Source organism: Globicephala melas, chromosome 3 (assembly GCF_963455315.2).
Source record: "Globicephala melas chromosome 3, mGloMel1.2, whole genome shotgun sequence".
Classification (NCBI taxonomy): Eukaryota; Metazoa; Chordata; class Mammalia; order Artiodactyla; family Delphinidae; genus Globicephala; species Globicephala melas.
In genome coordinates this window covers 160,112,899-160,131,553 of record NC_083316.1, presented here as the reverse complement: position 1 = coordinate 160,131,553, position 18,655 = coordinate 160,112,899, and the positions used below count along the sequence as shown (strand labels likewise).

The window sequence follows — 18,655 nt, the reverse complement described above, 5'->3', positions numbered from 1 at the left end:
ACTGCTCCTCTGCTCGTTGTAGTTTCTCTCCTGCTCCTTTCAAAGTCACTTCTCATGGCCCCTGTGCCTGCTTCCAGGAGCAACACCCCTCCTCATTTGCTGCAGGCCAGGAAACCTGATAACCAAATGTATTAGAAACCTGAGGACAGTAAAAAATACCGAGTAGTGGGGCTCAGGGCTACTCTCCGGAAGCACAGGGCCAGCCCTGAACGGTCTGAAAGCCCCACCGCCTCAGCTCTTTCCTTGCTTCGGGTGGCCAGGGCTCTGACGCCTTTCTCATTTCCGGGACACGGCTCACCTAAACCAGGACCTGAGTGCCCCAGCCACAGAACTCTACCCTCCGCCACGCCAGCCTCATTCAGGGCCCACGGGTGGTGCACGGTTCTGCCTCAAGCCCTCCCAGCCCCCGCAGCGATCTGCAGCCTGGCTGCAGGTTTGTCACACGCTGAGCATGCCTGCCAAGCCTCCAGCCTTCCCTGCTGCCACCCTCACATCACCTTGGGAAACCCCTCCTGTTCAAGCTTCGGCTCAGATGCCAACATCCTAATCCTCTCTGGCCCCACGAAGACTGTCAGATTACCTAACTAATCATCACTGCTCTCCGTACTTCCAAAGCCACCCCTCCCCCCACCCCTGGGCCTTCTACCAGGATCAGTGATTTTCTCTTGTCTTTTCTAGGCCCACCTCACTCCATTACACTGGCAGCTTCTTGAAGGCGAGTGGCTGTCCCATCACCTTCACAGTCTGACCTTGCACAGAACACACAATCTGGCTGGCCGAGTCTGTTTTCTCTTAGAGGCCCTCCACTCACTTCCCTTATCTTGGCTCTGCTGACCGGAAGCTGGGGTTGCCAGCCAAGGCAAGTTTTATTTAACTGCTTTTCCTGCAGGAGAGGAACTAATGTGAACACGGTAACACTTATAATTACCCAGAATGTTCAGAAAATGGTATACCAGTCTCTTCTGGTTATCCTGAAGATGCTTTTCCCTTCAAATCTCTAAAAAACATCAGCTCCCTTTCTTGTCTCACTCAGAACCCCACAATTCGCATTACTAACTCCAAGGTGACACGAGATCTGACCATTCTGTGTCCTCAGCCACAGCTGCCAAAGGCACAGTAAGGGTACGGGGCTCTGTGCAAATAAAGCTGCCTATGGAATTTTGTCACTTTATTTCTATAAAACATGAACCTCAGAGGAAGATGCCGCTTTCTTGCAGGCGACCTGGATCCTTGCCCCACGGAGACTCTGCTCTGCTTCCCTGTGGTAATGGAGTGAGTCGCTGCACATCATGGCAGCCTTGGAGGAGCCACCAGGACCAGACCCATGCCAGTGGTGGAGGCTGAGGAGTCTCACCACTCGAGCTTAGCCAAACGGACTCTCCCCTGGAATCCAAGCACCCTCACAATGCGGGTCTCACCCCAAACACAAAACAAGGGACCTAGTCACAGCTGCTGCTGATCAACAGCAGGAAGGGAAGCCCAGAACCGACGGTCAAGTGAACTTAATTTAATCTAATGATTCAGGATCTGGCCCATATTAGCCTCAGGACTGCTCTGATGAGCTAAGGCCAGAGGGAGCCTTCTCAGGAAGCGGCTCCCATGGATGCCCATTACTGTCTTGGGAACATCCTCCCCAGGCACCCAGTAATGAAGATGAACGGGCGTGCCAGGAGCTCATCTTGCAGAAAAATATAAATAAAAACTGGGAAAGAGAATTAAGCCAACCCTACTTGCATAATAAAAAGAACCACAGAGAATAAATCAAGGGTAAATACATTAAGGCATTCACACACCACCATCTGTTTCAAGTTAAACCAGTCACAGAGGAGGGAAAAAACCAGGTTTGTTAGCGTGCTTTTATATTGTGCTTCGCGTCAACATTTCCATAATTTACACACAAATCTGAGCACAGCACTGATTAAAGACACATGCGTGGTTTGATTATCTACCTGCCAGAAGTATTTCCACGTCCATTACAGAACCACTTCTTGCTGGTATTACAGTAAACCACGCAAGCAGGATCGTGTATTCCGCAGTAACTAAAAAAGTCAAAACATCAACAGTTAAAGCTAGAAGACCACTCTCTGGTTTTAATTTGGCAGGATGTAAAATTCTTTCCTCTTACAACATTTTTAAGTTTTTCATTAAACACATACTCAAACCCGATGATCCCACTAACAAAATCCAATCAGTTAACTGCAGAGGCTTCCTGACCCTGTGAACGCAGGGAAGGGTTTAGGGGTGCTGTGGAGATTCCTCAGACAGCAGCAAAGCCCCTTCCAGGGTGAGGTGTGTGGGGGGGGGTGAGAGCAGTAAAAGGTGCCAGGTGAGCCCAACAACGGAGTCCTAAAACCCCCAAGGTGACCTAGTCACTCCCCTTGGCCTCAAGTTTCAGGAACCGTGACTTATAAGCAGGGAAATCGGCATCCTTAGCTCTGGGCACACAGAAGGTAAGCTGAGACCACGCTGCGTTCACAGTGCCTCCCATGCTCCAGCAGAGGGCGCCCTGCTCCTGGGAACACTCAGCTCAACCCAGCAGCGGAGGGTCCTGGGGTACAGACTGAGCTCAGCTCACAAGGAGCACCTAGGGAGATCCCCCTGGCCTCCCTTTTCTGAAAATCAACACACCAAAAACAAAAATATTGGCTCTCCACAGAGTTCTGTATGTGGATGAAGCCAAGACTCAAGTCTCAAATGAGAATGTCCTCTGGCCAAGAACCTTCCCTTCAACACCTCACGCCAGGGGGCTCTCCCTACTCCACTCCCCACGGACGGCAGGAGTGTGACGGGGTGTGCAGACTTTAACGACCTGCAGCTTCACCAGGACCACTTCACAGGCATATTTGGTACATAACAGGAACGCGAATACATATGTAAAAATGTACTGTAAATGAGAGTGAACAAAGAGCCAACAAAGTAAAAAAGTGTGCCCACCAAGCAGGGAAAAGAGCGGCCCTCTGTCCCGTGATGGGTGCAGACCTCAGAGGGGCAGCGTGCCCAAGGGGCAGGCAGAGCTGAGTAGAGGCCCAGGCCCACTGCCCTGCCTGGCGGGGTGCCCTGAGCAAGATTATTTCACCTCTTTTGGTCTCAATTTCCTCATGTGCGTGTAACAAAAAAGCAAGAGTAAGTCCAAACACAAGGGGTGGGTCCTCCTCTAGATAAGAATTCCAAATTTGGTCAACACGCAGGTCTATCCACTGACTACTCACTTCCAATTTTTCAGGAATCTTCCATGCAACAAGGAGGCAGATGTTTTAAAGAAGCCTACAGTGATCTCTTTGTAAGAGAAATCTTAGCTGCTCTATTACCCTCCAAATGCTCACCCCATGTGATGAGTTCTTTCTGATACGTGAGTGGGGCAGGTACCGGGTAACAACCCAAGGGCCTGAGGAAAGCAGAGAAGGGGAACCTTTCCCCCTCCAGCTGGGAGAATCAGGGATGACAGAGGGTGCTGATCCCATTCGCCTGCCCAGTAATAGGGACTTATGTGTGTATAAAGGCTTGAGCAACCTCCTTATTCCCAAGGACAGTGTTTCCAAGTGTCACAGTCCATGGTCTTAGAGGGGCCTCTGTAAAGTTAGCAAATGCATATAGAATGTGGATGCTCTGGGAGGCGAGTCCTCTCCTCCGCTGAAGGTGCTCACCTGCAGGCATGTATGGGGAGATCCTTCGTGTAATAGGTATCTTCCTCATCTTCTTCGAAGTTCAACTCGGCCAACAACTGGCTAGTCTTGGCCACGCTGTCATCCACGGCCCCGTTCTGCAGGATGCCCTCAGGCCCACCGACCTATGGCAGAAGGCAGCGTCACCATGAAAGACTGCAGCTTCCGGGCCTCAGCCCAGGCACATGGCTTCTCCCCATATGAGCAGTCATGGCAACCTTCCCGTGAAGCACTGGCCTGCTCTCTACTGTGCAACAGTTCAGCGTCTTCTGATTTGACTTTTCATACTCTCCTCTTCCCTATCAAACCTACCTGGCCAAAAACAGGGCACAGGTGGCTGAGGTCATCCGCCCTGCCACCTGCACACCCAGGCCCAACCCCATCTAGCCATAGCGCCATGACTACAAGCAGGAAGCTGAGGGCCACAAGAAGCAAGATGACTTTTTACAAACCAGATATGGTCCCCCCCTGCAGACAGCTGCACAAGGGTCCTCCTCCTTTAAAGCCTAAGCACCAGAAGTAAAGGTTGTGACCCCTGCAGATGTGGGAATGCAGTTCTCTCGTTAGTCCACATACTTCCTTCACTGTCAGTTCCCCTCTCCAGAAGGCAGCCCTTCTTAATTATGAATTAGAAATTGAATGTTAGGATAATCTTCCAGTTTCAGGACACAATCTTACTAAATGTACCCTTTATATGTCATAACAGCAAAAACATACAAATAGGCAACTTTAAATAACTAAGCGATGAATTTCACAGGCACCTCTGCTGAGCTCACACATCCATTCACGAGTGCACAGACTCAGCTTGTCCGAGGGAAACAGGTGCTCCTAATGCTGCCCCCGTTGGAACTGCCTCCTCAGACAGCAGCCAACAGTCCTCATCATGGTCCCCACGGGCCACAGCCCACAAAAGGCTGGGTCAAGCAGTGGAAGCATCATGCGATGAAAGACGGGAAGGAGTGACAGGAGCCCCAGGGCAGGCACCAGGTTTCTCTGAGCTGTGAGACGGGATCAGACACTGGCCTGCCACGCAGAGCTGGGAAACCAAAACCCACACCCACGCCATGCGGGGTCGGCTCAGGCCAGTCCCTGTCCACTGCTCCAGTCACCTATATGGGCCTAAGGACAACGGGTCTCCTGAGGGGGGGGGCATCCCAGAAACTCCAAAGGTGCATTCAGGTTGTCAAGGAAGCCAAGAACCCATTACAGGAACACGTGTCTCTGCAATGGTCTCAGCCAGATCAGAACCCCATTTCACTGTGTCTGCCACCACTTTAATATACTATCTTTTTTTCTTAAGATTTTTTTGATGTGGACCATTTTTAAAGTCTTTATTGAATTTGTTACAATATTGCTTCTGTTTTATGTTCTGTTTTTTTGGCCACCAGGCATGTGGGATCTTAGCTCCCCAACAAGGGATCAAGCCCACACCCTCTGCCCTGGAAGGCGAAGTCTTAACCACTGGACCACCAGGGAAGTCCCAACATTTTTTCAGAAGGCAACAATCAGGTTAAATGCAAGAAGACTGTATGCTTTGTTTGGGGGAAGGTTTTTTTTTTAAATGAAAAATCAGTATTAACTTTTGGATTTTAATGTAATGAAGACAGTATTATTAACATCATCACAAGCACCTCTTTGTAAATCCCTGACCTCCTTTTTAAAAAAATTGTAAGTGGTTCTGTGGCGTTAAGTACATTCACATGGTTGTGCAACCACTACCATCATCCATCTCCAGAACTTTCTCATCTTCTCAAACTGAAACTGTCCATTCCCCCTCCCTCAGCCCCTGGCAACCTCCATTCTACTTTGTTTCTATGAATCTGACTACTGTAGGGACCTCACATAAGTGGAATCATGCGGTATTTGCCCTTTTGTGACTGACTTATTTCACTTAGCATAATGTGCTCAAGGTTCATCTATGTCCTAACTGTGTCAGAATTTCCTCCTTTTTCAAGGCTGAATAATATTCCATTGTATGGACACACAACATTTTGTTTATCCATTCATCAGTCAGTGAATACTTGGGTTGCTTCCACCTTCTGGCTGCTGTGAATGATGTTGCTATGAACATGGAGTACGAGTATCTCTTCAAGTCCCTGTTTTCAATTCTTTGGGGTATATACCCAGAAGTGAAGTTGCTGAATCATATAATTATTCTATCTTTAACTTTTTGAGGAATTGCCATACTGTTTTCCACAGCACCTACACTATTTTATATTCCCACCCACCAGTAGTGCACAAGGGTCCTAATTTCTCTACATCCTTGCCAACACGTGTGATTTTTCTGTTGGTTGTTGATAGTAGCCATCCTAATGGGTGTGAGGTGGTATCTCATTGTGGTTTTGATTGACACAACCTGGATTATAATGATGCTAAATATCTTTTCCTATGCCTGTTGGCCATTTGGGTATCTTCTTTGGAGAAAGGTCTAGTCAAGTACTTTGCCTTTTTTTTTTTTTTGTGGTACGCGGGCCTCTCACCGTTGTGGCCTCTCCCGCCGCAGAGCACAGGCTCCGGACGCACAGGCTCAGTGGCCATGGCTCACGCGCCCAGCCGCTTCGCGGCATGTGGGATCTTCCCGTACCAGGGCACGAACCCGAGTCCCCTGCATCAGCAGGTGGACTCTCAACCACTGCACCACCAGGGAAGCCCTACTTTGCCCATTTTTAATCAGGTTGTTAAATTTTTTGTTGTGCTTTGTTTGAAAATATTTTAAACATTTATTTATTTATTTAGGCTGCACTAGGTCTTAGTTGCGGCACATGGGCATGTGGGATCCTTAGCTGCGGCAAGCAGACTTCTTAGCTACAGCATGCGGACTTCTCAGTTGCAGCATGCGGGCAGACTCTTAGTTCCCCGACCAGGGATCGAACCTGGGCCCCCTGCATTGGGAGCATGGAGTCTTACCCACTGGACCACCAGGGAAGTCCCCTTTGTTTGAAATTTTGATAGCAAGTTACTACTTCAAAAAGTTACCTTTCCTTTTGGCAACACTTCTCCTGACACATGCAGCGGCAATACTGGGATGAGGCTGCCGACAAGGGACCAAGACACCTCTCAGTGTGACTGCCTCAGCACACACATGTTTGTTTTCTGAAAGTGTGTGGCCAGATTATGGTACCTGGATTTCACTTCATGGCAGTGAAAGAGCCACATATATCATGCTATAGGGGAGGGCTGAGAGGGTGTGGGCCACAATCTCAGGCTCAGGATGGTATTTACGTTTTTAAATGGTTGGATGAAATACCTAATAGTAGGTATTTGCTTCTTGTCCCACAAAGCCTAGAACGTACTACCTAGCACTTGAAGGAAATGCTGGCTGACATTTCTCCAAAGAAGACATACAGATGGTCAACAGGTACATGACAAAACACGCAATATTTGCTAATTATTAGAGAAATGCAAGCCAAAACTACGAGGTATCACCTCACACCAGTCAGAATGGCCATGATTAAAAAGTCTACAAACAATAAATGCTGGAGAGGGCGTGGAGAAAAAGGAACTCTCCTTTGTTGTTGGTGGGAATGTAAATTGGTGCAGCCACTATGGAGAACAGTATGGAGGTTCCTCAAGAAACTAAAAATAGAACTACCATATGACCCAGCAATCCCACTCCTGGGCATATATCCGAAGAAAACTCTAATTCGAAATGTACATGCACCCCAATGTTCACAGCAGCACTATTTACAACAGCCAAGACATGGAAGGAGCCTAAATGTCCATCGACAGAGGAATGTGTAAGAAGATGTGGTACATATACATAAAATGGAATATGACTCAGCCATAAAAAAGAATGAAATAATGTCATTTGCAGCAACATGGATGGACATATCATATTATCATATTAAGTGAAGTCACTTATTAAGTGAAGTCAGACAGAGAAAGACAAATATCACAATATCACTTGCATGTGAAATCTAAAAAAAATGAAACAAATGAACTTATTTTCAAAACAGAAATGGACTCACAACTATAGAAAAACTTATGGTTACCAAAGGGACTGATGGGGGGATGTTAATTAGGAGTTTGAAATTGACATATACACCCTGCTACTATAAAATCGATAAAACAACAGGGACCTACAGTATAGGGTGCTACATTCAATATCTTGTAATAACCTATAATGGAAAAGAATCTGAAAAAGAATATATATATAACTGAATCATTCTGCTGTATACCTGAAACTAACACAATATTGTAAATTACCTATACTTCAATTTAAAACACGGTTGGGGGACTTCCCTGGTGGTCCAGTGGTTAAGACTCCACGATCCCAATGCAGGGGGCCCAGGTTCGATCCCTGGTCAGGGAACTAAGATCCCATATACCGCAACTAAGATGGCACGCCTTAGAGAAGCCCGTGCCAAAATAAATAAATAAATAAATAATTTTTAAAATAAAATAAAAAATGGTTAATTTAAAAAAAAAGAAAGAAAATGCTTGCTAACTCCTAGTCTAGAAGAACTCTTAAAATGTCTCATCAGGTTGTATAAACTTTTATGTGTAAAGAAATACCCTTAGTGATATGTGAATCTTTACTTTCCTGAAACATAAAAATTAGTATGTGGAGTAATACGGACACATGCGTGACACCAGGTGCCTTCATTCCACCCACTCTTGCTTCATCCAGGCCTCAGATCCCACACTTCATCTCCCCTCACAGAGGGAAGAGTGAACCAGCAGAGGGCACATCAGGAATGTGTGAGGCTCTTAACAGAGCCTGACCAACCATGTGACGACCCTTTCTCTGCATCACTCATACCCCTTCGGGTTTAATAAGGAGCAGGAAATCTAAGTCCGTTCTAGGACCTGCTCTAGGAACTCTCAAGAGACAATACAATACCGACACAACACAAGGTCAGATGGATTCTCCCTCACCCCCCACTGAAGGCAGGGAGACTAGAGAGAGAGGAGTCCGGATTCCCCAGTAGGCCCTGTAGCTGTGTGGCTGGGGGGCGTGGGTTTGTCCCTCCTCACAAGTACTTACGCACACCTACACACCACATGCACTTGTCCAACCCCTGCCCAGCCCCACTCCTGCCCAGCTGTGACCTGACCACAACACAGACTTCTATAGCTGGCTTGTTAATTTCTCCCTCTACTTTCTGGAAAGTTTTAAGATAAACATTAACTTCAAAAATACATTTGACCTTAGCAACTATAATTAAATGAGTTAAAGCACTAAACAGTGCCTGGCACAGAGAAGGCCCACAATCCAAGCCAGGCGACGTAATGGAAGAAGGGAGGGGAGTGTCCTTGTCTGGCACAGGACTGAGGTTATCAACCCATCAGCTCCAGCCAGGACTCCTGGGTCCTGCTGGGCTCAAGAAGGGAAAGTCCTCCCCGCACCCCTGGCACCAAGCCCATTCCCAGGCACCGTGTCACTGGGTCTAGAAAGCGAAGGAAACAGTTCTCCCTCCACCCCTGCTCTGGACACTCATTATTGAAGTCCATCTATGAGCTGCTGAGCTGATCAAGGTCTTGCAGAGGTTTTCTGCCCAGAGAGTTTCTTACGACCCACTGCAGAACTCAGTGCACCTCAGAACAGCAGGAAGAGAGGCCACTTCCCCACAAAGGAAAAGCACATCAGTTCAAAAATTACCACTAACTGTGCTGGTAAGAACTTTTAGACCATAAATTTTTACCCCAAACCTCATAAGCGTCATACCACTCAGCATGAAATAGACATTCCTGTCCCTCAATCCCCGACTATGCCAATGTCCCAGGGCCTTTGCACTCACTATCCCCCTGGCTTCTACACAGATGGCTCCTGGTCCTTCAGTCCCAGTCCACAGGGCACCTCCTAGGGAGGCCTCCCCTGACCCTATCTGAGGGGCACCAGTGGGGCCAGCTCTGCCGGTCCTGCTCCCTGCTCTGACCCCCGCACCTAGAACTGAGCCCACACCCCAGGAGGCTCTCACAGTGTTAGCTAAATGAACATATCTTCTCAATCAAAATATAAGGTTGAGATGTAAAATGACTCATCATTTATTCTTTTCTTCCACAACTTAAATAAAAAAGAACGAGTGGGAAATCGCCTTTCCCTCAGGTGACCTGAGGCAGAGAGGAACTACCAGGTCTCTGAGCCCTGCCTCAGGAAAAGGCTAACAGAAGATCCGCTCTCCCTCAGCTTTTGAAAAAGTTTCAAAACTACAGAGAATGAATGACCCACACACCCACCATCTGGATCCACCAGCCACTCACATTTTGCCACATTTGCTCTCTCCCTCTCTTGCTCCGCACACATATGCACACATGTGTTCACACACACACATACTTTTCTGTTCCTGATCCATTTCAGAATCATAGGTCCCAGGACAAGGGCTTTCTCCACACAACCACAATATAAACATCACACTCGGGAATAATGCTGATGTAATACTGATATCTAATACACATATACACATTTTCCCAATGTTCTAATAATGTCCTTTACAGTTTTTTAAATCCAAGACCCAGTTAACAATTACACATTATTTGTGATGTAATCTCTTAGCCTTCTTTAATCCATTAGTTTTAACCACAAGAAATTGTTGAGATTTGACCATTTTTGACCTACAATGAAGGGAACTTCACATGGTCCCACCCAACACAGCAGTCCCTGAGCTCTGGGTTAAAGGAGTTCTACCTGCCTCCCTCTTTTCAGTAGACCCTTGTTTTGACCAAATGCCAAGTCCACCCCTGCCGTTCATTTCAAAGCTCAAGAACATCCTCGACCTGTTTGGGGTGTCTGCAGCTCACCCTGTGCTGCCCCTGCCTGCCCAGCTCTGGGGTCAGCCACTCGCAAAGGAGCTCACAGACTGACATGGAATCCACCCACACCTGCAGGGAGAAGCCAGGCTGTGAGGAGAGGTTCAGTCCAGAAGGCAGGACACCTCACAGGACAATGACCTGGACCGGATCCTGGCTCAGTGGCATGAAAAGAAGAGGGAGGGGCTGCCCAGAAGAGCAGGGCTGGAGACGTGACAATCAATCACGTTAACGCTAGACCTCACAGGGATCCGGACCAGGTAAATAATCTGACTGTGGAGAAAGGGAAGCCCCATGTATTCAATATTAGATGATCCTGAAAAACTACTGTTGGTGCTGTTTGTCTGACCACAGCAGTACGGCTATGAAGGAAAGATGCCCTTTTCATGTTTTTAGAAATGCATTCTAAATAGCATAAGTCTAAATGGTTGAGTATCACTAACTCATATGGCTCAACCTCAGAAGAGTGAAATGACAAGTTGGATTTGCTTTAAAACACTTCAGCAAAGAAAAAGAAAAAAGAGAGAAAAGAAAATCTTCACAACCATCAAATCAAGAAGACAGATGGGCAGGATTTGCTTTATCTACTTATACACGAGAGAATTCCTAATAAACATTTTTACACAATACAGGTGGACAAGGTGGCTGCCTGGAATCTGTGTTAGCTCTGCAGAGCCATGCACTTGAAAGGAGTGATGGAAGATGAGCACAGCTTGTACCAAATGGCTTCTGCCTCGGGATGAGGCAAGCAACCCCTCCAGCTTCACTGTCAGCCCTGGCAGCTGAGCTATGCGAGGAGCTAGGGTAGATACAAAGGTGCTATCCTCAGTCATGACAAAGGGCTACTCACAGCTCAGCAGGCAGCCTAAATCAACTGTACTGTCTAGAAGCCGTCCTGGCAACAGTCCACAGGGATCCTGAGAAACCCGGCTCAGTTGTCCAACTTGCAAGCTGCTAGTGGACCAACACACATAAAAAGGCACAAGGACCCTATGCCAGCCATGGGATCCCAGGACCCGGCATTCCTGTTGTTTATCAGAGGAAGTAGGATTTTGCCCTCAAGGAAAGCTCTTCCGGCAAGAAGAGTTCAAAGCCCCCCAAGACTGGGGCCCCATAAGACTTGGAAAAGGGAGCACTAAAGACCCGGCCCGACTCACTGCCCCCTCTGCACCTCCCAGGCCACATTCTGCTCTGGGTCCCACTGAACACAATGGTCATCTTGGCCCTTCTCTGTGAGCTGGACTGTCCTATACCACCAAAAGACCACCCCTACCACGCTAACCACCACAACTGCCCCTCAGTTGAGAGCCACTGCCCACAATCTGCCCCTCCAGCCCCTGCGCACAGCGCTCTGGTGGGGCCTCTCCCTCCTGCAAGGCCTCTCACCCAGCTCTCGGGGCAGCACCTCCAAAGGTCTGCTGACCCCCTACTCACACCTCCCATCCAAGGGGAGCCCTGCCTCAGCCCAGGGGGTCCCGGGCCCTGATGTAAACCATCAGAAAAGAACTCACGCCTGCTCTAGAGGAGTTATGAGGACTCGAGGACAACGGGGTGCTCAGCACAGTGACGAGCATGTGCCTGAGGAGGAGTGGCCACCTGGTACTGTGGTAGTTCACACATGTGCGCACCTGAGGGCACACATCTGACCCCAGCGCTCTCTGCCTGAGCTCCCCTTCTAGCCTCAGCCAAACTCTGCCAGGTCTCCCTGCCACCTAAGGGCCCTTCCTCTCAAGGGAGGTCACGGCACCCCTCAGCAGCAACACAAGGCTCCAGGATCCAGCCCGAGCCCCTCGTCGTGGACAACAGCCCTTTTCCCTCCATGCCAAGCCCTGTGCCCAAGTTGTTCAGGGTGCACTTCCTGAACAACTCAAGGACCACCACTCACAAAGGCTTTTTCCCCTTTCCCTCCTCTGGACCCTCACTGTCCCCAGGGTCAACTGCAGACTGGGCAGCACCTGCCATTTCTAACAAAGCAGCTGCAGTTGGCAAAGGACTCACTTTGACTCCCAGTGGGAGTCAGCCCTCCCCAAGCACAGCAAGACAGTGAAACAGAAGTACTGAGAGGACGGGCATTGAGAACCAGGCTGAGGAGGTCAGCCTGAGAGTCTGTGCAGAGGGAACAAAACAAAACGTGAACAGACACATGAGGGCTCCCAGGCTCACCACATGAGCAGTGTGGCCAGGCCTCAGCTCCTACCTCTGAACACCAGCACAGAACCTACCTAGCACACGAGGCACCACATCTCCCCAGTGTGTGACCTGGAATGGGAAGCACGGGGTCACCCGATCTCCCTACCTTAGAGCTTTAACAAGAAACTACCAAGATTAGAAGGAGCAAAAATAGAAGAGGAAAGGAAAGGTGGCATGAAAGAGAACTCAGGACAGTGAGTGACTGTTGGGATGGCTACACAGCCCAGTAAATTTACAAAAAAAAACACAAAACACTGAATTGAACACTTAAAAACAAGAGGCCTCGGGAACTGCCTGGCGGTCTAGTGGTTAGGACTCCGTGCTTCCAATGCCAGGGGCCCGGGTTCAGTCCCTGGTCGGGGAACTAAGATCCTGCAAGCTGCTTGGCAAAGCCAAAAAAAAAAAAAAAAAAAGTATGTCTTACCTGCTTATATCTATGACCCAGATCAAGGTGTGTGAAATTGTAAAAATTATAAAAAAACAAACAAACAAGAGGACCCTGGTATATGACCATACCTCAGTAAAGCTATCATTTATTTATTTTATTATTACTTTTTTTTTGGCTGCACTGGGTCTTCATTGCTCTGCACGGGCTTTCTCTACCTGCGGCGACCGGGGGTTACTCTTCATTGCGGTGCACAGGCTTCTCACTGCAGTGGCTTCCCTCGTTGCAGTGCACGGGCTCTAGGCACGCGGGCTCAGTAGTTGCGGCTCACGGGCTCTAGAGCACAGGCTCAGTAGTTATGGCACACGGGCTTAGTTGCTCTGCGACATGTGGGATCATCCCGGACCAGGGCTCGAACCCGTGTCCCCTGCATTGGCAGGTGGATTCTAAACCACTGCACCACCAGGGAAGCCCAGTAAAGCTATTAGAAAGATGCCTCTCTTTTTTGGTTGTGGGAGCTAGATTGATAGAGAACTTTGTTCTGCTGTTAATATTGGTATTATATTAGTGTTACCTTTTCCCCCCAATCATGCTGAATCTGGGTAACAAAACTAATTGGGTAAATAGAGTTAGGAGTTATTTCGCTTATTAAGCAGTAACTGACACGTAAGCCCTCCCTTTCAGGGGTTTGGAACCAAACGCCAGAAATCCAATAAGAGGAAAGTACAGGTAGAACACATGCCAGAGCTCCTGCGAGGTTAGCAGCATCTCATCTCCAATTTTCTCAAGGCGTACTTATGTCACAGCTGTACTGAGTGTTCACGGAACAAAAAAGGGCTGACTCAAATTTTAAACTCACCACTTTTAGGAACCCCGGAACTATATGGAACTCACTCCTCACCATAAGCTGAGGGCCAGGAAGCAGAAGATGATCTGTTTACCTGGACAATCAAGGATATGCTGGAACAGCCTTCCCTGACTTCTGAAGGCAGCAGGTTTTGAAGAGTAGGTAGCAGTTCTTTATAATTTTATAAATTGACACACATCAATGTACATAAACACCGGTGAATCCATCAATAAAGGTAACAAACACATCCATCACCCTCAGTCTCCTCGTGCCTTTGCCATCCCTCTCTCCTTTCCTCCCCTCCCCACAACCACTGATCTGCCTTCTGTCACTGTAGGTTACCTAGCACTTTCTAGAGTTTTATATGAACAGAATCAAAGAGTATATACTCTTTTTTAAGTGCATCTTTCACTCACTGGAATTATTTGAAGATACATCCATGTTGCTGGCTGTATCAATGGTTCATTTCCTTTTTTTTGTTTGGCAGTGTTCCCAACTCTTAAGATTTTCACCATAATTCCAATGTTTGGAGGAAACACAATGGTAGCAACAGTCAAGGGGAAATATTCCAACTAGGCAGACCAGAAGGTCTGTAATACCAGCTATCATGCAAAGGACTTCCAAAATTACCTTTCCCTGCCCTTTGAGGGGCAGGGGAAGGGGCCAGGAAAGGGTCAAATACCCAAAAGAAAACTGTCCCTTTATCTTAAGGACACCTGTCAGGGCTTTGATAAATATCAGTTTCAAATAATAAACAAGAAAACAAGTGTCATTGGAACCAACTCAGAGCTCAGCAGGAGTCACCTCTGCCTGCCATTCTCCCACCCTGGCCAAGACACACATGTGTTACCTCAACAAACTTTCAGATAAAACCAACTGTGCAAAACTGGCAGTCAAGACTGATATCAAAAGTGGCTACACACCGGAAAGCAGTCTGGCAGCACCCGAAAAAGCAACAGGCAGTTGTTACCATACCACCCACCAATTTCACTGAAGGCTTACGTCCACACAGAAACCTCTACACAGATGTTCACAGCAGCATTTTCCATAACAGCTAAAAACAAAAACAACTCAAATGTCCACCAACAGGTAAGTGGATAAACAAAATGTGGTCTGTCTGTGCTGTGGAATATCATTCAGTCATAATAAGGAATGGAGCAGATACATGCCACAACATAGATGAACCCTGAAAACATGCTCAGTAAAAGAACAAAAGACCACATACTATATGTCTATTTATATGAAATGTCCAGAGTACATAAATCCAGAGATAGAAAGATTAGTGGCTGCCTGGGGTTAGAGAAGGGAGGACTGACAGGCTAAGGGGTGCAGGGCTTCTTTTTATGGTGATGAAAATGTCCTAAAATCGACTGTGGTGGTGGCTGCACAACTCTGAATGTACTGAAGTCACTGAATTGCACACTTTGAATGGGTGAAGTGTATGGTATGTGAATTCTACCTCGGTAAAGCTGTGAAACAAAAGTGGTTGCCCAGCACTTGACAATCCACAGCCACTCATCCAATAAGATAAAATCAAAAGGCACTCAGAAGAGAAGCCCAGGGACTTCCCTGGTGGCGCAGTGGTTAAGAATCCGCCTGCCAATGTAGGGGACATGGGTTCGAGCCCTGGTCCGGGAAGATCCCACATGCCGCGGAGCAACTAAGCCCGTGAGCCACAACTACTGAGCCTGCGCTCTAGAGCCCGTGAGCCACAACTACTGAGCCCACGTGTCTAGAGCCTGTGCTCCGATACAAGAGAAGCCAACGCAATGAGTAGCCCCCACTCACCACAACTAGAGAAAGCCCGCACACAGCAACGAAGACCCAATGCAGCCAAAAATAAATGAGTAAATATATTTATTTATTAATTTTAAAAAAAAAAAAAGAACCCAACTAGAACTCAGAGCTGCTCCAGGCTTGCTGTTTTATAGGCTACAGTTTAAACAGGATTTCCAATAAAACAATTACCTCTCACAACCCTGAGCTGCCACGGGTCATGGCACACTGCTCAACCAAGAGATCTTTATCCTCAGCCTTCCGGACACGCTGGACACAAATTACAGACAGCACTATCTGGTCTATCCATTCATACATGAGTCCAGATTTCACGTATGTTTAAAAGTAACAAAAATATAGCTGTTATCCCCATTTTACAGCTGTGGAAACAGGTCTACAGAGTATGAAACTACAGGCGTTATCATGAGCCTCCAGCGGCTCATTCATTTCTCCATGCAAACTCTCCCCTCTCTCCTACCTTCCCCCACCATATGTAAACAAAACCGAAAAAACATACATATGGTGCACACCTGTTCTCCCTGATGCCCCACCCATCAAGCTTCTATTTTTAAGGAATCTGGGGTTAGCATGAGTCAAATGTTTTCTGCTTCTATTAGGGGCTAAAAGAAAGTCCAGGTGGGTGGTCTACCCACGGGAATGACTCATCCAACTAGAATGTAAGCCCCCTCCTCCAGGACAGGGTTTGAGCTCACTCTGGCTGAGGATGGGTTAGCTCCCCGCACCCTGGCGGTGGATCCTCTTGCTAAGGGACACCTATGACAAGGTGAACCCTATAGCTCCTCCCTGGCTGAGAATTCAGGAAAATAAACCTGAGGGAGGTGCCAGGCACAGGAATGGAATCTGAGATCCACAGGAAGATGGCTACATTCCTGGGGAGCCCAGCCCAAGACCACTGCCAGCCCCTTCTCCCACCCCGGGGCAAGGACCCAGGTCCAGGAAGTGTATGCCTAACACACTCTCGTAACACAAACCCAAATTTAAAATAACTGAGCAGCCTTCGCTAAATGTTCACATTATTAAGAACAAAACTTTCTGACGTGGCAGAACCATTTATATGAAACCCACTACCACGGCCCCATTGGAGGAACAAACTCAAAACCAACTTTTCCAAGGCAGGGCTGTGGAGTTACGTAACAGGTCGATTTCAGCAACAGGCAATGCAAGAAGGAAAAACAAAACGCAAACTGCTTCATGAATAATCTTAAAAGCCAGAGAGTGTGGGGTTCTCGATTGGATGCAAAAATTCCGTGTCTGCTGGGGAAGCCTCGACCCTCGTCTCGCCAGCATCCCAGGGCCCGGTGAAATTTGAATCCGCCGCACAGTGGGCATGAATGGGGGCGGGGGTGCCCCGATGGCTGCGACCACAGGTAAGGGAGTGGGGCAGGGCGGTCGCATCAGCCAGAGGGGGAACCGGAGCAGATCACCCCGGAGCTGGTTTGAGCAGGGCACTGACCCAGCTGGAGGAGAACTCGGGGACAAGTCGCCCCCAACCTGTCCAGAGACGGACCTAGGGCCGCTCACCTCGGACAGGTCCGGAAGAGGACTTGGGACAGATCACGTAAGACCCGGCCTGAGCTAGGTCCTGAGATCACTCGGACGCAACCAGAGCGGAACTTGAAGGAGATCTACCCGGGTCCGGCTGGAGAGCGGAAACTGGGGCAGGTTACTCCGGGCACGTCCTGAGCGGGAGATGCCCGTCCAGGTTACTCCGCACCCGGCCGGGCTGTGGGACCCGAGCAGATCAGCCTGGGCCCGGCTGGAGGGGAAACCGGGGCAGGTCCCCGACCGCCGAGGCCCGGCCCTGGCTTCCGGCGTCGCCATGTGCCGCTCACCTGCGCGTCGAGCTGTCCGGCCGCCGCGCCCGGGCCCGCGCAGACCGGGGCCCCAGCGCCGCCACCTCCGGGGCCGCCGGGGGGCGTCTGCGTCTGGCTGGGGAGAGTGAAGTCGGTAAACTCGAACTCGGAGCCCTGGGTGTCGGCGCCGAGCAGCTCGGCCTCCTCAGTGTCCAGGAAGGTGAGCGTCTGCGAGCTGGGCCCGTACGCCTCCACGCTCATGGTGCCGCCGCGTAGAGCTCTCAGGCCGGCTCCACACCTCACTCGAGCCCGCCGCCGCGCTGAGGCCTAGGCCGCAGGCCTCGGGCTGCCGCCGCCGCCGCTGCGCCCGCGCCCGTGAAACGGATCAAAACGCCCGCCGCAGAGCGAGCAGGGTCGAGAGTCACGCGCGCCAAACCGCCGCCGCTGCCGCCGAGCCTCTCAGCTTCGCCGCTTCCTTCGGAGCCGCCCGCCCTCGCAGCCCTAGGCAGGAACCGCCGCCACCGCTGCCGTCGCCGCCGTGCGCGTGCGCGAGCCCGACGCCAGCGCAGGTGCGCGTGCGCGAGCCCGACGCCGGCGCAGGCGCGCGCACTCCTTGAGGACGCCTCCAACCGCGCCCGGACTCCCGGAGCCTAGCGGGCCGACGGGACGCGCAACGTGCACGCGTGGGGGGCGGGGCTTCCAACTGCCGTCTCAGCACACGCTCCAGTACGTGGTCACGCCCCAACCGCTGCTCTGTGGCGCTGGGGCAGAGGTTGGTTTCGGATTTGGTCGTCTGTGTCAGGCGGTGGCAGTGTCTTGGGTTAACTGAGCGCCAACTGAATGCCTTACATAGGTGGAACACCCAGCTGGGGAGGCTTCACCAGGACGGTGCGGTGCGTCCCCATCTCTCGAAGAAACTCCCTGGGCCTGTTAACCCATCTTTAAAATGGAGGCGCCTGGCACAAAGTAGCTGCTCAGTGTGCACTGGTTGAATAAATGAATGGGGACAGTCCTTACCACAGAGCCTAGCACGCGGAAATGGTGATTGCTGCTGCTCTGGACAATAATATTATTCAGAGGCAGTATATAACAAAGCGATTGGGAGTACTTGCTCTGAGTTGAAATCCAGACCTGACCACCTACTGGCTGTGTGGCTTTGTACAAGTGATTTCACCTCTCTGAGCCTAGGGTTTTCTCATCTGGGAAAGGGGAATAATAGCCATTAAGATGG

At 49.5% G+C, this 18,655-nt stretch overlaps 1 protein-coding gene across 2 annotated transcripts in view; it reads right to left on the bottom strand.

The window, feature by feature from the left end:
• The window catches only part of UPF1 (UPF1 RNA helicase and ATPase), a 36,228-nt gene extending 18,268 nt beyond the window's left edge, over positions 1-17,960 (bottom strand). For both annotated transcript variants that reach the window (XM_030880047.2, XM_030880048.2), the window contains exons 1-3: positions 17,464-17,960; positions 3,645-3,787; positions 1,950-2,039 (exon numbers count right to left, since the gene is read on the bottom strand). In XM_030880047.2, coding sequence (XP_030735907.1) covers positions 1,950-2,039; positions 3,645-3,787; positions 17,464-17,685 — 455 coding nt within the window. In that variant the 5' untranslated portion in view covers positions 17,686-17,960. The remainder of the gene's footprint in view (positions 1-1,949; positions 2,040-3,644; positions 3,788-17,463) is intronic.
• Positions 17,961-18,655: the final 695 nt, after the last annotated feature.